At 46.1% G+C, this 16,058-nt stretch overlaps 1 protein-coding gene across 15 annotated transcripts in view; it reads right to left on the bottom strand.

The window, feature by feature from the left end:
• The window catches only part of DCTD (dCMP deaminase), a 120,242-nt gene that overhangs the window by 24,540 nt on the left and 79,644 nt on the right, over positions 1 to 16,058 (bottom strand). Inside the window, exons 1-2 of one of the 15 annotated variants that reach the window (XM_081521970.1) lie at positions 988 to 1,521; positions 368 to 522 (exon numbers count right to left, since the gene is read on the bottom strand). The exons of 3 other annotated variants lie outside the window; for them this stretch is intronic. Coding sequence is in view for 1 of the 12 variants with exons in the window: in XM_081521966.1 (XP_081378092.1) it covers positions 5,471 to 5,574 (104 nt within the window). In the remaining 11 variants the exon portion in view is untranslated. Of the gene's footprint in view, positions 1 to 367; positions 835 to 987; positions 1,522 to 5,470; positions 5,663 to 11,729; positions 11,927 to 16,058 lie in introns of those variants that run through there. 11 more of the 15 variants (XM_081521980.1, XM_081521973.1, XM_081521981.1 and 8 more) reach the window with 11 other exon arrangements.

Raw genomic sequence — 16,058 nt, 5'->3', positions numbered from 1 at the left:
CCAGAGGGTGCCTACGACTGGGTACCATCCACTGGGAACCATCCGATTTGTTGTTGTTTAGTCGCCAGTCGCTCAGTCACCTCCAGCTCTTTGCAACCTGGTGGGCTGCAGGGCTCCAGGCTCCTCTGTCCATGGGATTTCCCAGGCAAGAATACTGGAGTGGGTTGCTATTTCCTTCTCCAGGGGATCTTCCCCACCCAGGGATCGAACCCGTGTCTCCTGCACTGGCAGGCGGATTCTATACCACTGAGCCACCGGAGACGTCACCGAACTGGCTCATTCAAAGTTTAAGGGTTAGCACCCAAACTCGCTGCGGGGGCCCCGGGATGAGTGCTTGCCAAACAGGAAGGTGAAGACGGGAACTTACTACCCCGGTTTGGTTTACCGCTCGCCGCCGGTGCAGAAATACAGGAGGACCACAGGTCCGGGGAGATGCCGCTGGTCAACCGGCGGGGTCACAACTCGCCCTCCTCCAGCTCCGATCCCGGGACGGAGCCCGCCGCCCCGCTGCACACGTGGCCGCTGGAAGTGACTTCACCTTCAGACCCCCCGCCCCCGGGGCCCCGGCGCGCGCCCTAGGCTCCCGCGGCGGGCAGAAGGCGTCTCGGAGGCCGCGGGGCCCGCCGCGAAAGGCACCGAGCGCCGCCGACCCGGCACGCGTTCCCCCGGCAGCAGGTGTAACCGGGAGGGGGCGTCCCCGGGGCTCCGCGCGCCCTGGCCGCGCCACGTGGCCCGCACCGCCGCCCCCGCGCCCCCTCCCTCCCCGGCCCGCGACCTGCAGGCCAGCGCCCGTCCCCGCCGCCGCCGTCCCGCCGCGCGCCCGGGGAGGAAGTCGGCCGAGGGGGCGGGCCCGCCGCGCGGCCGGAAGGCGGCGGAGGCCCGGGCGGGCGCTCCGCCGGGGCGGGGGTCCCGCGTGGGGTCGCGGGTGCCTCCGCGTCCCGCCACGCTGGGAGCCCGGCCTGCCCACCCGAAGGTCCGGCCGGCGACCTCTGCGTCTGGCGCGGGAACGGCTGCTCCCGGGGCCCCGGTCCCCCCTTTGTTGTGGGGCGGGGGTGGTTTGGGGTTCGCCGTGACTTTGATCGGGTGGCGGCGGCCGCAGCGCCCTGGCGCCGGCGAACCCGCTCCGAGGCCGCAGGGCTGCGACCTGCGCGGTCGCCCCGCCGCCCTGGGTCCTCCCAAGGGACCGCTGGCAGCCGCTGCCCCGCTGGGCTCCGACTTCAAGATAACTGCTGCTTTTTTTCGGATCTCTGGACCTGAGGCTAGTTTTTTTTGTCGATGGTGCAGGTTTGGGGTGTTTACCCCCCCCACCCCCACCGCTTGGATCTACCGTCAGCTACTTAAAGCTCTCGCTATAAAGCAATGTGATAGATAGATAGAAACTATGAGAGTAAAAGACCCGAAAGAGTCTGTACCAATCAAACCGAAAGGGGCAGGAAGAACTGGTTTTGGCCTCCGGAGTGGGCCTGCCGCGTCGCCGTAGCAGCTCGGTTTCTGGCAGGAAGGGTTCGTCGGAGGCAGCGCACAGAAGCTCTGCCTCGAGGCACAAATGCCTCGAAGCTGTATTTGCATAGGCGCTTTGCTTGGCCAGCTTACAGTTCCTACTCAAATTGTGTGGAAGGGCCTGACTCGTGTGCTGAGCTAGCCTGCTACCCCTTCCCGGCGCCCAGCCCTGTCCACACCCCCTCCTGGTATTCCCCATGAAAGGTTTGCTGGCTATAAAATTGTGCATATTTTGTTACAATTGTTAAAAAGATCAGCAACACACAGTACAGGTCAATAGGAAAGCCCTTGGGTGACATTTCTGAAGTCATATGGTGCAAGGAACTAAATCTGATTGTAACTTTGGTATTCTGTTCAGACATCTAGCCCCTAAGTCTGGTGGAACACTGGTTCCACCGCAGAGAATGACAAAAGAACCCCTTTCTGTCTCACACATGGGGCATGAGGATACTGTCAGCACTCCATAAATAACAGCTAGTGTAGTAATCATGAGTTCTGATCAGCATCTCCCAGATCTGAGCCTCTAATCCAAACAAAAGCGTGTTAACTATATTAATTTAGCCTCACAGAGGAAGAATGATGAGAATAAACAGTTGGTTCTATCTAATTTCTCACTACAGCAGACACATCATTCTTCATCTCCATGGTCCAGCCTGTAGATTCAATAATTAAATTATGTACTGCGTTCAGTGAATGCCGGGAAAGCGAAGGGGGAAAATACTTCATCGTTAACTACAGATTTTTTTTATAAGACTCAGGCTGGAAAGAGCTACATAGATTAAGATGATGATTTTTAATGTCAAGTTAACTTTACTCGGCTGTCTTGTTGCCACTAAAATATATTATATGCTGAGCCCTTGGTTCCCCTCCCCTCTCCCAAATCCACTGCTTGGTCCGTGTCACCCTCATCTATAGCCTTTGAGTCTTCACAGATCCATTTCTCTTCTTACCAACCTCCAACCTATACATCACCCATTGCTGCTGGTCTTTCAACCACAACATCATTAAGCTTTCTTCCTTCCTCTGCTCTGTAAAGACTGTCATACATAATTTAGTTACTTCTCATCATTCTCCATTTTGGTCAACTCTCACACTCCCCTCTGCAATAAATTCAGAGTCCTGCTTGCTGCAAACACATTACCCTCAGTGTTCCTGCATTTCACTGAAAGTCTCTCATCTTATTAGATGACATCATTCATAATACAGGAAACTCTCCTGATTCATGGTTTCACAACCTGAGGTTTCAATTATTCTACACACACAGTGGACCCAGGCAGCCCAGGAGGAAAAAAATGCCTTCCTTGGTTATCTTGCTCATTAACACCCTGTAACTCCAAGTGTGACTGTAGGTGTTAAAGCTCTCCTGTTAATACCTTGCATTTTGGTTTATAATTGAAGATCTTCCTCCACCCACCGCAGACACAGAGGCTCACTACGTTTTCAGCCACATCAAGTGTGAGGAGGCTTCACACGGGATGAACACAATCAGCTATTTGAAGGATTATGATCACGGGCTTTGGCTTGGTGCCTCTATTTACAGGCCTGAGGGTTATCTATGTCTGATCTGTAGCACAACCTGGAATATATTTCAGTACCTTGAAGGTGGAGGATCCAGGTTAAAAGGCAGCCTCAGATGGGGCTTTGATGGCATTCACAGATGTCCACTCTATCAAGACACCGCTCACCACTTCTCAGCTACCCAGGAAAGGAAGTGATTTGCAACCCAGAAACAGAGGCAGGAAGTGAGGAAAGTCACCGATCTAGGGGCATCAAGTTTGTCATGGGCAAAAGGGCACCTGCCTTGGCATCTAACCAGACTGTGACCTCCAACTCCACTTCTTACCACATGATCCTCAAAAGTCTTTTGTTTCCTCCTCTGTAAAATCAACAACATTCATGCGTTCGATCATTTTTAAGTAATTCTCTATGCATTAAGCAAAGTGAAAGTCGCTCAGTCGCGTCTGACTTTGTGACCCCCTGGACTATACAGTCCATGGAATTCTCCAGGCCAGAATACTAGAGTGGGTATCCGTTCCCTTCTCCAGGGGACTTTCCCAATCCAGGAATCAAACCAGGGTCTCCTGCATTGCAGGCAGATTCTTTACCAGCTGAGCCACCAGGGAATCCTGGGCATTAAGTGCTGCGAATCTCAGTGACGAACAAGATAAACCCATTCTTGCCCTCACAGAGCTTACCACCCCCCCCATCCCCCCAACCCCCCGCCAAATAAATACTAAATAAATGAGCCTCATTGCTGGCTCAGTTAATGCAACAAATGCTATTATTAGGTAACTCGCCTGTTGGAATATCTTTGTTCTTAATCCAGTGATTGTCAGGACCAAAAACTTCTTTCTAGCTCAACTACAACCCTTAGACACAAAGGACCACTAGAGAGAACTGTTTAAACCTTAAGTAAGGGGATGCGTGGACCAGAAGAGAAGTCAATGTAAATTATAGGAAATTAAAACTAACTATAAGCTCTTGTCCATACGTGTTAGAGCAGGAAGTTGGTTGTTCATGGTTAATGAAAGGCAGACATACTGCAAATTAACTTCAAGATTCCTAAACAAGATGTAGGTTTATGAGTTGAGGTCCCCAATTATTTTTATCATGACAGAGCTTCAAAATGATAACAAAGATCAGTGAAGAAGTGTTAACTTGTCAACCCGTGCACAAAGCTGGGTGCTTTGCTATTGTGTGTCAGTAAATGTTTGTGGTCTAAATAAAGGAATTTTGTTGTTTTGTTTAGTCACTTAGTCATGTCCAACTCGGAGAAGGCAATGGCACCCCACTCCAGTACTCTTGCCTGGAAAATCCCATGGATGGAGGAGCCTGATAGGCTGCAGTCCATGGGGTCGCTAAGAGTCGGACACGACTGAGCGACTTCACTTTCACTTTTCACTTTCATGCATTGAAGAAGGAAATGGGAACCCACTCCAGTGTTCTTGCCCAGAGAATCCCAGGGACGGGGGAGCCTGATGGGCTGTCGTCTATGGGGTCGCACAGAGTCGGACACGACTGAAGCGACTTAGCAGCAGCAGCAGCAGCATGTCCAACTCTTTGCAACCCCCTGAACTGTAGCCCTCCAGGCTCCTCTGTCCATGGGTTTCTCCAGGCAAGAATACTAGAGTGGGTTGCCATTTCCTTCTCCAAGCTGTCTTCCCGACCCAGAGATCAAACCCGCATCTCCTGCATTGGCAGGCAGATTCTTTGCCACTGAGCCAGAGTGGGTAGCTGTTCCCTTCTCCAGAGATTCTTCCCAACCCAGGGATTGAACCTAGGTCTCCCACATTGTAGGCGGATTCTTTACCAGCTGAGCCACCAGGGAAGCCCAAGAATACTGGAGTGGGTAGCCTATCCCTTCTCTTCTCCAGCAGGTCTTCCCAACCCAGGAATCGAACCACGGTCTCCTGCATTGCAGGCTGATTCTTTGCCTGCTGAGCTACCAGGGAAGCCCACTAAGCCGCCAGGGAAGCCTAAAGGAATTAATAGGCAATAATTGCTTTATGCCAAATTTTTTGGAGCATCCATCCCACATGTCAAGAGAAGTATTCCTTGAGACTACCCTGGTGGTCCAGTAGCTAAGAATCCATGCTCCCAATGCAGGGGTCCCGAGTTCGATTGCTGGTCAGGGAACTAGATCCCACATGCCTCAAGTCAGAATTCGCATGCTGCAACTAAAGATCCCACGTGTTGCAACTAAGACCCGGCGCAGCCTACATAAATAAATATTTTAAAAGGAAAGAAAGAAAATGAGGAGAGTTTAGTAGCTTCCTGGGAACACAGGAAGATTTAGTAGCTTAAAAAAAGAAAGAGAAGTCTTCCTCTGTAAACTCTATTATACGCCTCTATCTGCTTCCTTTTTCTCCTTGTGCTTCACGGACATGGAAAGACATTTAATAAGTAAGACACTGGAGTGAGTGGCTGAGGAGCCAAGGGGGAGATGAGTTGTTTTCAAGACTTGCAGTACCTTAGTCTTGGGATCCGAGTCTTGGCCTGTAAGTAACCAGCCATCTCCAGGGCCAGAGCCACAGGCAGCTGGGAGGCTGTCTGTGGCATATCAGTTCTCCCCATGACTTGCTTTTCCTTCACAGAGCTGCACTTTCAGCCTCTTTCATACATAACTGGTTGAAGTTGATGGAAATTACATGTCTTATCACTTCTTAAAAGAAAAAAATATATAGAAAATGTAAATCTAAAAGAAATGGGCAATTTTCTTGTACCACTTTATATTTCTGTGTAAGTTACCAAGTGCCTATCATTCTTACTTTTTAAAATTCAAATTTGTCAAGCAGCACACAGGCTTTCAATGTTGTACAAGAAAAGATAATGCTTCGTGTGGAACAGTCACTTATGTTAGTTCTGCAGACGTGCCTGCCTACCAAAAGAGAATTTAGCAGATGGCTGGTTTGGGAGAAATATTAATGATCTCTTTAAATGATCCCCTCAGCTCTGGGGTCACAATGGAAAGGTAATCAACAAGGTATTACAGTTCTGGATACAGAAATCGTTACTGACATCAAAGTCACCACTCATTTTGTAGTGTGTTTTTAACTGATTTAACAAGGTGAGTGCCCAAGAATCAGTATAAATGAGAGCCCCTGTTTAACTGTACTGGGAAGTTAATGGCTATCATAATCTGCTTGACGTATTGTGCCTTCCATCAGCTCACCAGAGTGCTCACTAGGGGTAAAAGTCTAAAATGAAAAACCGAGAATCAAATTAATGTTTTAGTACTGCAGTTCACCTGTTGTTGTTCTTCAGTCGCTAATTCACGTCTGACTCTTTGGCATCCCATGGACTGTAGCCCACCAGGCTCCTCTGTCCATGGGATTTCCCAGGCAAGAATACTAGAGTGGGTTGCCATTCCCTTCTCCAGGGGATCTTCCCCACCCAGGGATCGAACTCAAGTCTCCTGCATTAGCAGGCGGATTGTTAACCTCCGCACCACCAGGGCAGCCCATTGCACCTCCCTCCATATGTGTATATTAAGGGTAGCATCTGTGGTCTTGCTAATGACAACAACAATCAAGGCCATGAGATGAAAAGTCAGCTTCTATGGGCATGAACAAGCAAAATAAAGCAGGTAGCCTATCCTGTCTGAGTTACTACTGACACTGTTCACAGTAAGAAATTCTAAGCTTGGATGCAGCAGGTGATGGAGAACAACGTGGCAAGGACAAGGTCAAAGTTTGTCCACGCCCCTTTGGGATCACCCTCTGTCAACTGCAGCGTGTGACTGACAGCCCAGAGATGATGCACAGTGTCAGCCACGGAGCATTCTGAGACACTCTGCTAGTAAGGCTATCTTCGAATTAGCCCTGGATTGAGTTAAATATCCACCGAAAGGAGTGGAAGGATCCTCGTGAAATCATCCTTATGAGAACAGGAGAGATTTAATAGTTTGGTGGTTACAGTAACCACTAGCCTGCTAGAAAAATCAATATCTCCGCAGTGTTAGAATCACAACAAGGGGTCCTGGAGCCGAGCCCTGTCACTGAAGAAGAAACTCAGATTCATTAGAGCAGGAAGTCAGGATGTGCAGGGAGGTCAAGCACAGATACAACCTGGGCTCTTTTGTCCACAAACCCAAGAAGATGCTCTTCTTTCAGGATCCAAGTTTTTTTTTTTTTTTTAAAGCACAGAATTTACAAAGCTGGAAGTGACCTCAACAATCACTGAGTCCAGCCCCTTCTCTTTACAGATGAGGAAATAGTGGCCCAGAAAGATGACTTGGCTTGCTCCCCATTCACCCAGCTGACCTGGTGAGATTTCCTCCAGGCATCACAAGGCCTGTCCCCAGTCTTAGAGTCTATGAACAAAAGCACACAGCTCTTCATTTAGAGCCTCGAAGGAAGGCACTTTGCTCAGCCTTCCAGGAGCATAAAGAAAGCGGAATCAGTTTCTTCCAACTATGCCCCTGAGAGAAGGTAAAACCACATGACGGGCTAACCAACGTTTGATGGTTAGGTTGCAATGTAAGGTGACAATAAAAAAGGTGTCCAAGGGACTTCCCTGGCGGTTCAGTGGTTACACCTACGCATCCTAATGCAGGAGGCACAGGTTTGATCCCTAGTCAGGAAAACTAAGATCCCACATTCCGCACAGCATGGCTAGGGGGAAAAAAAATCAATTTGAATGAGCTGTCCAGAGTAGAACATGATTTGTTGTGTGTGTCTTCTACAGAAAAATAGCCTTTTCTGCCCACCCAGGAAGTAGTTTATAGACACAGAGTTACCCCTACTCTCTTTGTCATCACTGCCAGTAGGCACAATATTCTGTTTATAACCCAGTTCCTTTTTCGGAAGAAGTGCAAAATACACAAGATGCAAAGGACGAGAGCCTGCGCAAGACATAATAAGGATCACACGCATCTCAACCATCAGTATCAGAAGTTGCCCTAACTGTGGCCATTCACAACCTGGGGACAAGATCCCATCTACGGGAACTGTCTTGTGTTTCTGTGTGAGTTGCTCAGTTGTATCGGACTCTGTGTGACCCCATGGACTGTAGCCAGCCAGGCTCCTCTGTCCATGGGATTCTCCAGGCAAGAATACTGGAGTGGGTAGCCATTCCCTTCTCCAGGGGATCGAACCCCGGGCCTCCTGCCTTGCAGGCAGATTCTTTACAGTCTGAGCCACTAGACCTGTGCTTAAGCCCAGACAAGGAAGACTGCATGCCCTCTTCTTGTATTCACTGAATATTAAACGTTACTATGTCCCTAACATACTCACAGCCCCCTCCCTCCAGAACCATGGACTTTCAGACAAATAAGTATATAACACACATATATGAGGGCTTTCCACTTTGTTCTATTTAATTCAAGCCTTGTTGAAATCCCAGGGATAACATTACTTTTTTAGATAGAGTCCCACTATCTTTGCACCTATACAAAAAACATCGTATGAAATACATAAATAAGAGCAGGCAGGGAGTACACCCTCGTGGATTGAAGAAGATGCCTGGATCTGGCTTGGAGGCTGATAGCTAAAAAACTAAGTCTAGCTGCTGGAAACCAACAATATCTCCATAATAATGCAGAGACCCCCTGTAAACTCCTTATCTTTGCCTTCCACTCCTTTATGTTTTCGTATGCATGGCTCCCTGTGAGACCCAGAGGAATTCCCTTTCTTGAAAGTCTTTGTTAATAGCCTATTCACTCCGTTGCTATTCTCATGTAACATCACAAATGCTATAAGCTGGCAAAAGGTGAGATAGCAAGTTTACATTTTAGAGTGTAATTTCACTATGGAGCAATTTGTTTTGTCTGTAACAGGCAGCCACCGTTCCAGCCAGATGCAGTACGCCAGGCTCCGGGACAGAGGAAAGAACTTCATTTTCTAAAAATGGGGGCAAATTCTATCACTGATTTTAGTGGCACATTGAGCCGGTTAGTACTAGACAGAACCAACTTTTCACATGCAGATATATTCTCTACTTGAAAGTCAAGTGTCCTTCAAAAGACGAAGAAATCATTTGGGATTTCTGAAAACATCAAAGAAATCCCCCGCAAACCGTCCCCATAAACACCTCGATCAGTTTAGGAATTGGGGCCAAAGCCGATGGCTTTGATTTCTGTTTGATGCAAACCATAATACAGGATGGAATGGCTTTGGGAAATGCTCATAAGCAGTGGTCAGGAAAGTGGATTCTTCTATGCTCACAGCCAGACCCCCGCGCCGACGGGCTCAAGCCCAGTTGATGGTCGGCATTATTCATTCACAATGCATACTACAAAGCGCTTCCCCCGCTTGCTTCATCCAAACAGAATCGCATCCTCCTGCTGTATATACAGAGATTGCAGCAGTAACCGAGATGCTTGAAGAGTTTTTCACCGCATACGCCTTTAGAGGTACACATTTGGCTCAGCAGAAGCTAAACATTTTTAAGAGCACAGTAAGAAATAGGCCAGAAAACATCAAAGCTTTATAGCTTTTGAGAAAACTTGATGGTCTTGCTGGTACAACTCCCTGTGATATGGTTCAGTTGTAACAACAGTGGAAACTGTATCAGTGCAAACTGCTGATGAAACATCAGAAAATGTAGCCAAGGGTCTTTTAAACCCATTTAAGAACTGTTCTTTTGAACTGTGCCTTTTAGCCTTGGAAAACCTCTTTGAGATTTTAAGCAGGGCTCTGGATGAACTGTAGAGTGAGAACCTGAAATTATCTCGTGCACTGGAATCAATATCAAGCGGTATTTTCTCTTTGAGAGAAATTCAATCCGACAGAAAAGAGAAGGGGCCATAAGGAAACCAGGACCCTGGCTAAAACGCTCGCCTTAGAAAAGATGCTCTAAAGCAGTCCAAATGAGGTGATGTCACCAGAAGCAGAAAACCATAGTGACAGAATCAGATGTGATCTGGGCTTCAGAATACTTCATTATCACTACCACAGGTCACTAAACTTCACACAACGCATCCATCAGCCTGGATAGCCATTTGGAAGACGCCGCTGGTAGCTAGATGGCGCAGTTACCAACCATACACCCCGCGATTGCAGGCGAGCAGGGTTCAAACGGAGGCCTGGGTGCTCAGACCCAGGTTTGTTAGTCTCAAAGTGCTCTCTAGTGGCCAGAGGAATAGAAAATTATCTGACACTTGGAAAGCACTTCGGGGGATGATTGAGAGCTAGGGAGAGGTCTTGGGACGGCAGGGTAGAGATGCTAACACCGTCTGCATCTCCTGGGTCTGGAGTGTTAGTCGGTCAGTCGCGTCCGACTCTTTGCGACCCCGTGGACTGTAGCCCACCAGGCTCCTCTATCCTGTGTCTGTGGGAACCTTTTATGAGCAAACTTGCCATTTCCAACGACTTGTGTTGCTACCTGTAAAACAATGATAAATTATTACTCTCGGCAGTGTAATTTCTATAGTGTGTGCTAGAGGCTTATCAAATTCATGGGGGAATCATTTGGGTTTAAATGAATCCTTGTGCACTTGTAGGGGGCTCATTAGTGAAAGGTATGTCTAAACAGAATACAAAGTACATTGAGCTTGTCCATTTATCCGACTGTGCCAATGCTCTGTGCTCTGCTTCGTAAGCATAAGTCACTGTTTTAGGGAATGTGATGAGGTTAGGCGTCAGGCTTGGCTGAAAGAAAATCATTTCTCAAGCACCTGTATATTCCAAGCACAGCCCTATATTTTATCTCTGTGTGCGTGCTCAGTCGCTCAGTCGTGTCTGACTCTTTGCAACCCCATGGACTATATAGCCTGCCAGGTTCCTCTGCCCATGGAATTTTCCGGGCAAGAATACTGGGGCATATTGCATTTCCTCCTCCAGGGGATCTTCCCAACCCAAGGATCAACTCCACGTCTCCTGTGTCTCCTGCATTGGCAGGTGGATTCTTTACCACTAGCGCCCTTGTTTAATCCTCACAAAGAATCCTCTGATAGAGAAATCGCTGTCTGGATTTTTTTTTTTCAAATAAGGTAGAGGTTGACAAACTTTTCCCAGAAAGAACCAGCGAGTAAATATTTTAGGCTTTGAGGGCCATCTGGCCTCTGTCACATCTGTGTATCCACTGAACTCTGCAGTTACAGCGTGAACACAGTCAAGGACAAAAGACAAACAAATGGGAGTGGCTGTATCCCAATAAAACTTTATTTGTGGGCACCGAAATGTGAATTTCATATAACTTTCGCATGTCTCCAAATATTGTTCTTTTGGTTTTGTTTCAGCCATTTAACAACGTAAAAACCGTTCCTGTCTCATGGGCCATATGAAAATAGGTAACAAAGCCGTATAAAAACAGTGGGCTGTATTGGCCACCAGCCAGAGTTTGCTGAGTCCTGCGATAAGAAAACTGAATCTCAGTCCACAGTTCTGTAAGTGGGCATCAGCAGTCAAGCCAGGCTGACTGTGGTCCCGGCTGAATTGTGTGTCACGGGCTGGGCCTTCATTTCTAGTACATCAGCCCTCCTCCCGCTCCTGCCTTCAGCATCAGAGTAAATTTGGTTTTTGTTTGTTACAAAAGAGAAAATTCAAAAGAGAACTTCTCCAGAGAGAGCCAAGACAAAGACAGGGAAAAGAAGAAAACAAGCATTGAAGGCAGCCAATTAAGCATTAAGAGTTACGCACAGTGCCCTTCCTGGAAGACCAAGACATTATGGAGATTTCTAAATCAGATGGAAGGCACAGTCCTTGAATTCAAGACTTGGTATCATAGAAGGAACACATTAGGAAATCATCAAAGCACATTTTAAAACTTGCATGTGTCTATCCAATCACCTTTAGCTGGAGGGTGATACACATAACAAGAGGGGCCGCTAGGAGACAGCCTTCCAGGGAGCCCAGGTCTCCTACTTTCAAAAGTGTCAGGCAGGTCTTCCCTGGTAGTCCAGGAGCTAAGCCTCCAAGCTCCCAATGCAGAAGGCCCAGGTTCGATTCCAGGTCAGGGAAATATAGCCCACAAGCCACTTCACATGCTGCAACAAAGATCCAGAGCAGACAAATCAAAAAAAAAAAAAAAAAAAGACTAGCAGTTGTCTAAAAAAAAAGCAGTGACAGGCATTAACTCACTTGTAGTCTGAAGAATTTCAAGTCACAATACCCAGGTAAAATAAAAAAAAATTTCTAATCTTTTCTAGAGTTTGGATTTAACTTTTACTTTGGGCTGTAATGCTGTCTAGCAAAAGAAATGCAGACTTGGTCTTTTCAGGTTTAAAATCATACTTAAATAAGCAAGCCAATCACACTTCACTGGCACGAAGGTAGAGAAATATGTTACTGGAACAGAAAAGAGGATCCATAAACAAGCTCACTTATGAATGAAGACTTTATATTACCACGTTAGCAACTGCAGAGCAGGGGGTGGAAATCCATAGTGCCAGAATAGTTGGAGGCCCATATGGACAAAACTAAAACTTGACCACTACCAAACATGAACACAAAATTTAATTCCAGGTGGACTGTAGATCCAAATGTGAAAAGTAAACAATAAAACTTGGAGATCAGTGCTGTCCAAGAGAACTTTCTATGATGGAAGAATGTTCTATAATTCTGCACTGCCCAATACATTAGCCACTAGTTATGTGTGCTTATTGAAATGTGGCTAATGCAACTGAGAAACTCTTTTAAATTAAATTAAATTTTAGTTAATTTAAGTTTGAAAAGTGAAAGTGAAAGTCACTCAGTGTCCGACTCTTTGCGACCCCATGGACTATACAGCCCTTGGAATTCTCCAGGCCAGAATACTGGAGTGGGTAACCTTTACCTTCTCCAGGGGATCTTCCCAACCCAGGGATCAAACCCAGGTCTCCCACATTGCAGGCGGATTCTTTACCAGCTGAGCCATAAATGGCCAGTGCCTTCCCAGGTGGCACTAGTGGTAAAAGAACATGAGTGCCAATGCGGGAGACATAAGAGATCCAGGTTAGTTCCCTGGGCGGGAAAGATCCCTTGGAGGAGGGCATGGAAACCCACTCCAGTATTCTTGCCAAGGACAGAGGAGCCTGGTGGGGTCCATAGGGTCTCAAAGAGTCAGACATGACTGAAACGACCTAGATGCATGCACGTCATGCATGGCCAGTGGCTACTACTACATCAGCACAGATCGAGAGGAAAATTCAAGACAATATTTTCCTGACCATGTGTTGGGAAAACATTTCTTAAAAATCAGACATGGAAGAGTACTTAATAAAAATTCAGGACTTCTGGGACATTATGCTATGTGAAATAAGCCAGTCACAAAAGGATGAATACCATACAATTCCACTCATCTGAAACATCTGAGGTGGGCACAAATCCTTTCCATCAGTACTTCTGTCAAAAGGCCGATCAAAGGCTTTGAAGAGTGAGAAAGGATCATGACCCAGGTTCCTCCCTTTAATTTGGCAACAGCATTTGGCTAGTAGACAGCAATTTTCAATATTTTCACTGGCTTGTTCTGGGCCAGGTTCTACCTTCCAGGATTTTTGGTACTCTTAGGTAGTCTTATAATATTAATATTTTAATATTAAAAAAAAGGTTTGCTTGAAAAAAGTTGGAATAATTTTTCTTTTAGTATGGGTAAGTATTGTATTAATATAATCAAAGTTAATTGCTTCACGCGTGGAGCAGAAAATGAAGCAAACAGATCTCACACGGCTTCAAAAGAATTTGAATTATATTTCTGAATTCAGAGCTGTATCATCAACAGAGATAATAACTGAAAATCTACCAGGATTCTTCTCTGACAATAGCAAATATTGCATAGAATTCATCAGTACTTGAGTTATCAAATAGAGGATGATATCTGGGAAAAATAATGAGTTTAGTGATTACATGAAAACCAGTATGACATATGCTAAGTCATATTTTTAGTATCAAGGCTTGAAGCCAGACAGAATATTAATAGATGTGTGTGTACTCTTATCATAAACTGATATCCAGTGACATAGTCACTAAGCTCACCAAAGCTTCCTATATCCAAAAGAGAGTATGCATTCTAGCTGTAACTTAAAAATAACAAGACTGACTGTTGTGGAGTCCATTACTTTATAATCAAATTACACGACCTCTTGAAGTGGCTGAACTTTTTCTTTCATTCAACAGTTTTAATTTTAAAAAAAATTACATATTAGTTGTCACTGCACAAGTTTTACTTTATCAATACCTGCACTTTTCAGAATTTTGAAGAATTTGTCCAGCCAGAGGTCAGATCTACACTTTCTGGTAAGCTCTACACTTTCAGTTAACCCACTTTCTAGAAATCATAAAAACAGTAATGCAATCGACACACTCTGGAAACGTGTTACATGTTTGGAATCACCACTACCCCCATCAGCAGCAGCACTTAAAACTCACTGAGCATTCATGGAGGAATAGAATTATACCCATTTCACAGATTAGAAAACTGAGACTCCAGAAGTTGAGTAACTTAACCAATTTCACACAGATTAGTAAGTGATGAAGCAAGGAGTCAATTCCAAGCATTTTGTTTGACTCTGGAGCCTGCTGCTGTGTATACTGTCCTAGTGTCTACACTGCGCCATCATCAAAAAGGGATGGATATCGAGTTCACAAATATAATGGAATATGAAACAAATCGAAAGAATCCTATATTTGAAAAAAAAATATGTAATAGTTGAGAAATGTTCATCATATCTTAAACGAAAAGAGAGAACTTTCTGGAGTACTTACTGTATGCCAGACATTGTGGTTAAGTTGCTATGTATACAACTGTTTCTTTTAATCCTATTAACTGCTAATATAATTCATTCTACTATTAACTTCATTTTTAAATGTGGAAATTGAGTCAGAGATTTAAGAATCTTGGCCGAGATCACACAGCTAGTAGATGGCAAAGCCAGCGAACATTTGAACGTTGATTTCCTTTTTTCACATTTATTCTCCAGATGAGACTTCACAGCTTAGCCTTTAATCACCTCACCTGTCTTTCCCTCCATCACACCTGCCTGAACAGACCCACACCTGCCCCGAGCAGTGAACCGTGCCAGGTTCACACAACTGGGCAAACTGGCTTCATGTTGAACTTCACTGGGCTTCCCCAGTGGCTCAGACAGTAAAGAATGTGCCTGCAATGCAGAAGACATGGGTTCGATCCCTGGGTCGGGAAGATTCCCCTGGAGAAGAGAATGGCAACCCACTGCAGTATTCTTGCCTGGAGAATTTCATGGACAGAGAAGCCTGGTGGGCTACAATCCACGGGGTCACAAAGAGTCAGACATGACTGAGTGACTAACAGCTGCACTTTTTACTTTGAACTTCACTATCCCACACCCTAGATGGGCTGTCATTACAACCCAGCGAGCCGATGCTTGTCTGCTGGTCAGATTACTGTCCTCGTCTCCAACAGAACCATCTCTTCTCTCCTCTCAAACCTGCCTATCCTAGTGCCTTCCTCACATCTTCCATTACCGATACTTTGCCTTTTACTTGACTGAGAAAAGAAGACCTTCACACTATCTGATTTACAAACTTATCTTCACCTGTGCTGTTGTCCGTTTTTCCCTTCCTTTGGCAGCTGAGCAAACAGCTTCTTTTCCTGTCAAGGGCGATCCTGCCTGTTTTCTGGATCTCATCCCTTCTTGAGAAGGGATCCCTTCTCAAGTAGTTTGCTCCTTAGTTTTCCCTTATTTCATCTTCAATTTTCCCTTCCCTCATTTCTTAAAAACAAGCAAAACCCCTGAATCTTCCATCTTTTAATCTGTCAGTATCTCAGCATACAGGCAAGGTCGAGTTAGGGTGAGTGGTGGAACCACTTTTTATGAGAATCAACCAGCCAGTGTCACGATTAGTACTCTAGGCTCAGAGAAGACTCAGCTGCATCTGCTGCAGCCTCACCTCGTGCAAGGACCCCCTTTATCCTGGAGTACTGACCTTGTTGGTCATCCAAGAGAACAGGAATGGCACCTGCATCATCTCTGCTGGAAACCAGGTGCTCTGGATGGATGATGCTTTCACTCTGAGGTAGAGTGCCCCGGAGGGGGAACACCCTAGTGATCTCTTAAATGCACTCTAAACCATTTGCAATAGTTGTAGGGGACTCCAGTGTCACAAAGATGACCCCACCAGGGGCCCACTGTCACATATGTGTTCCTGAGATAGGTGAGAGAT

The sequence above is a fragment of the Giraffa tippelskirchi genome, chromosome 8 (assembly GCF_054371585.1).
Source record: "Giraffa tippelskirchi isolate mGirTip1 chromosome 8, T2T-mGirTip1v1.2.pri, whole genome shotgun sequence".
Classification (NCBI taxonomy): domain Eukaryota; kingdom Metazoa; phylum Chordata; class Mammalia; order Artiodactyla; family Giraffidae; genus Giraffa; species Giraffa tippelskirchi.
This window is presented reverse-complemented; position numbering and strand designations above follow the sequence as displayed.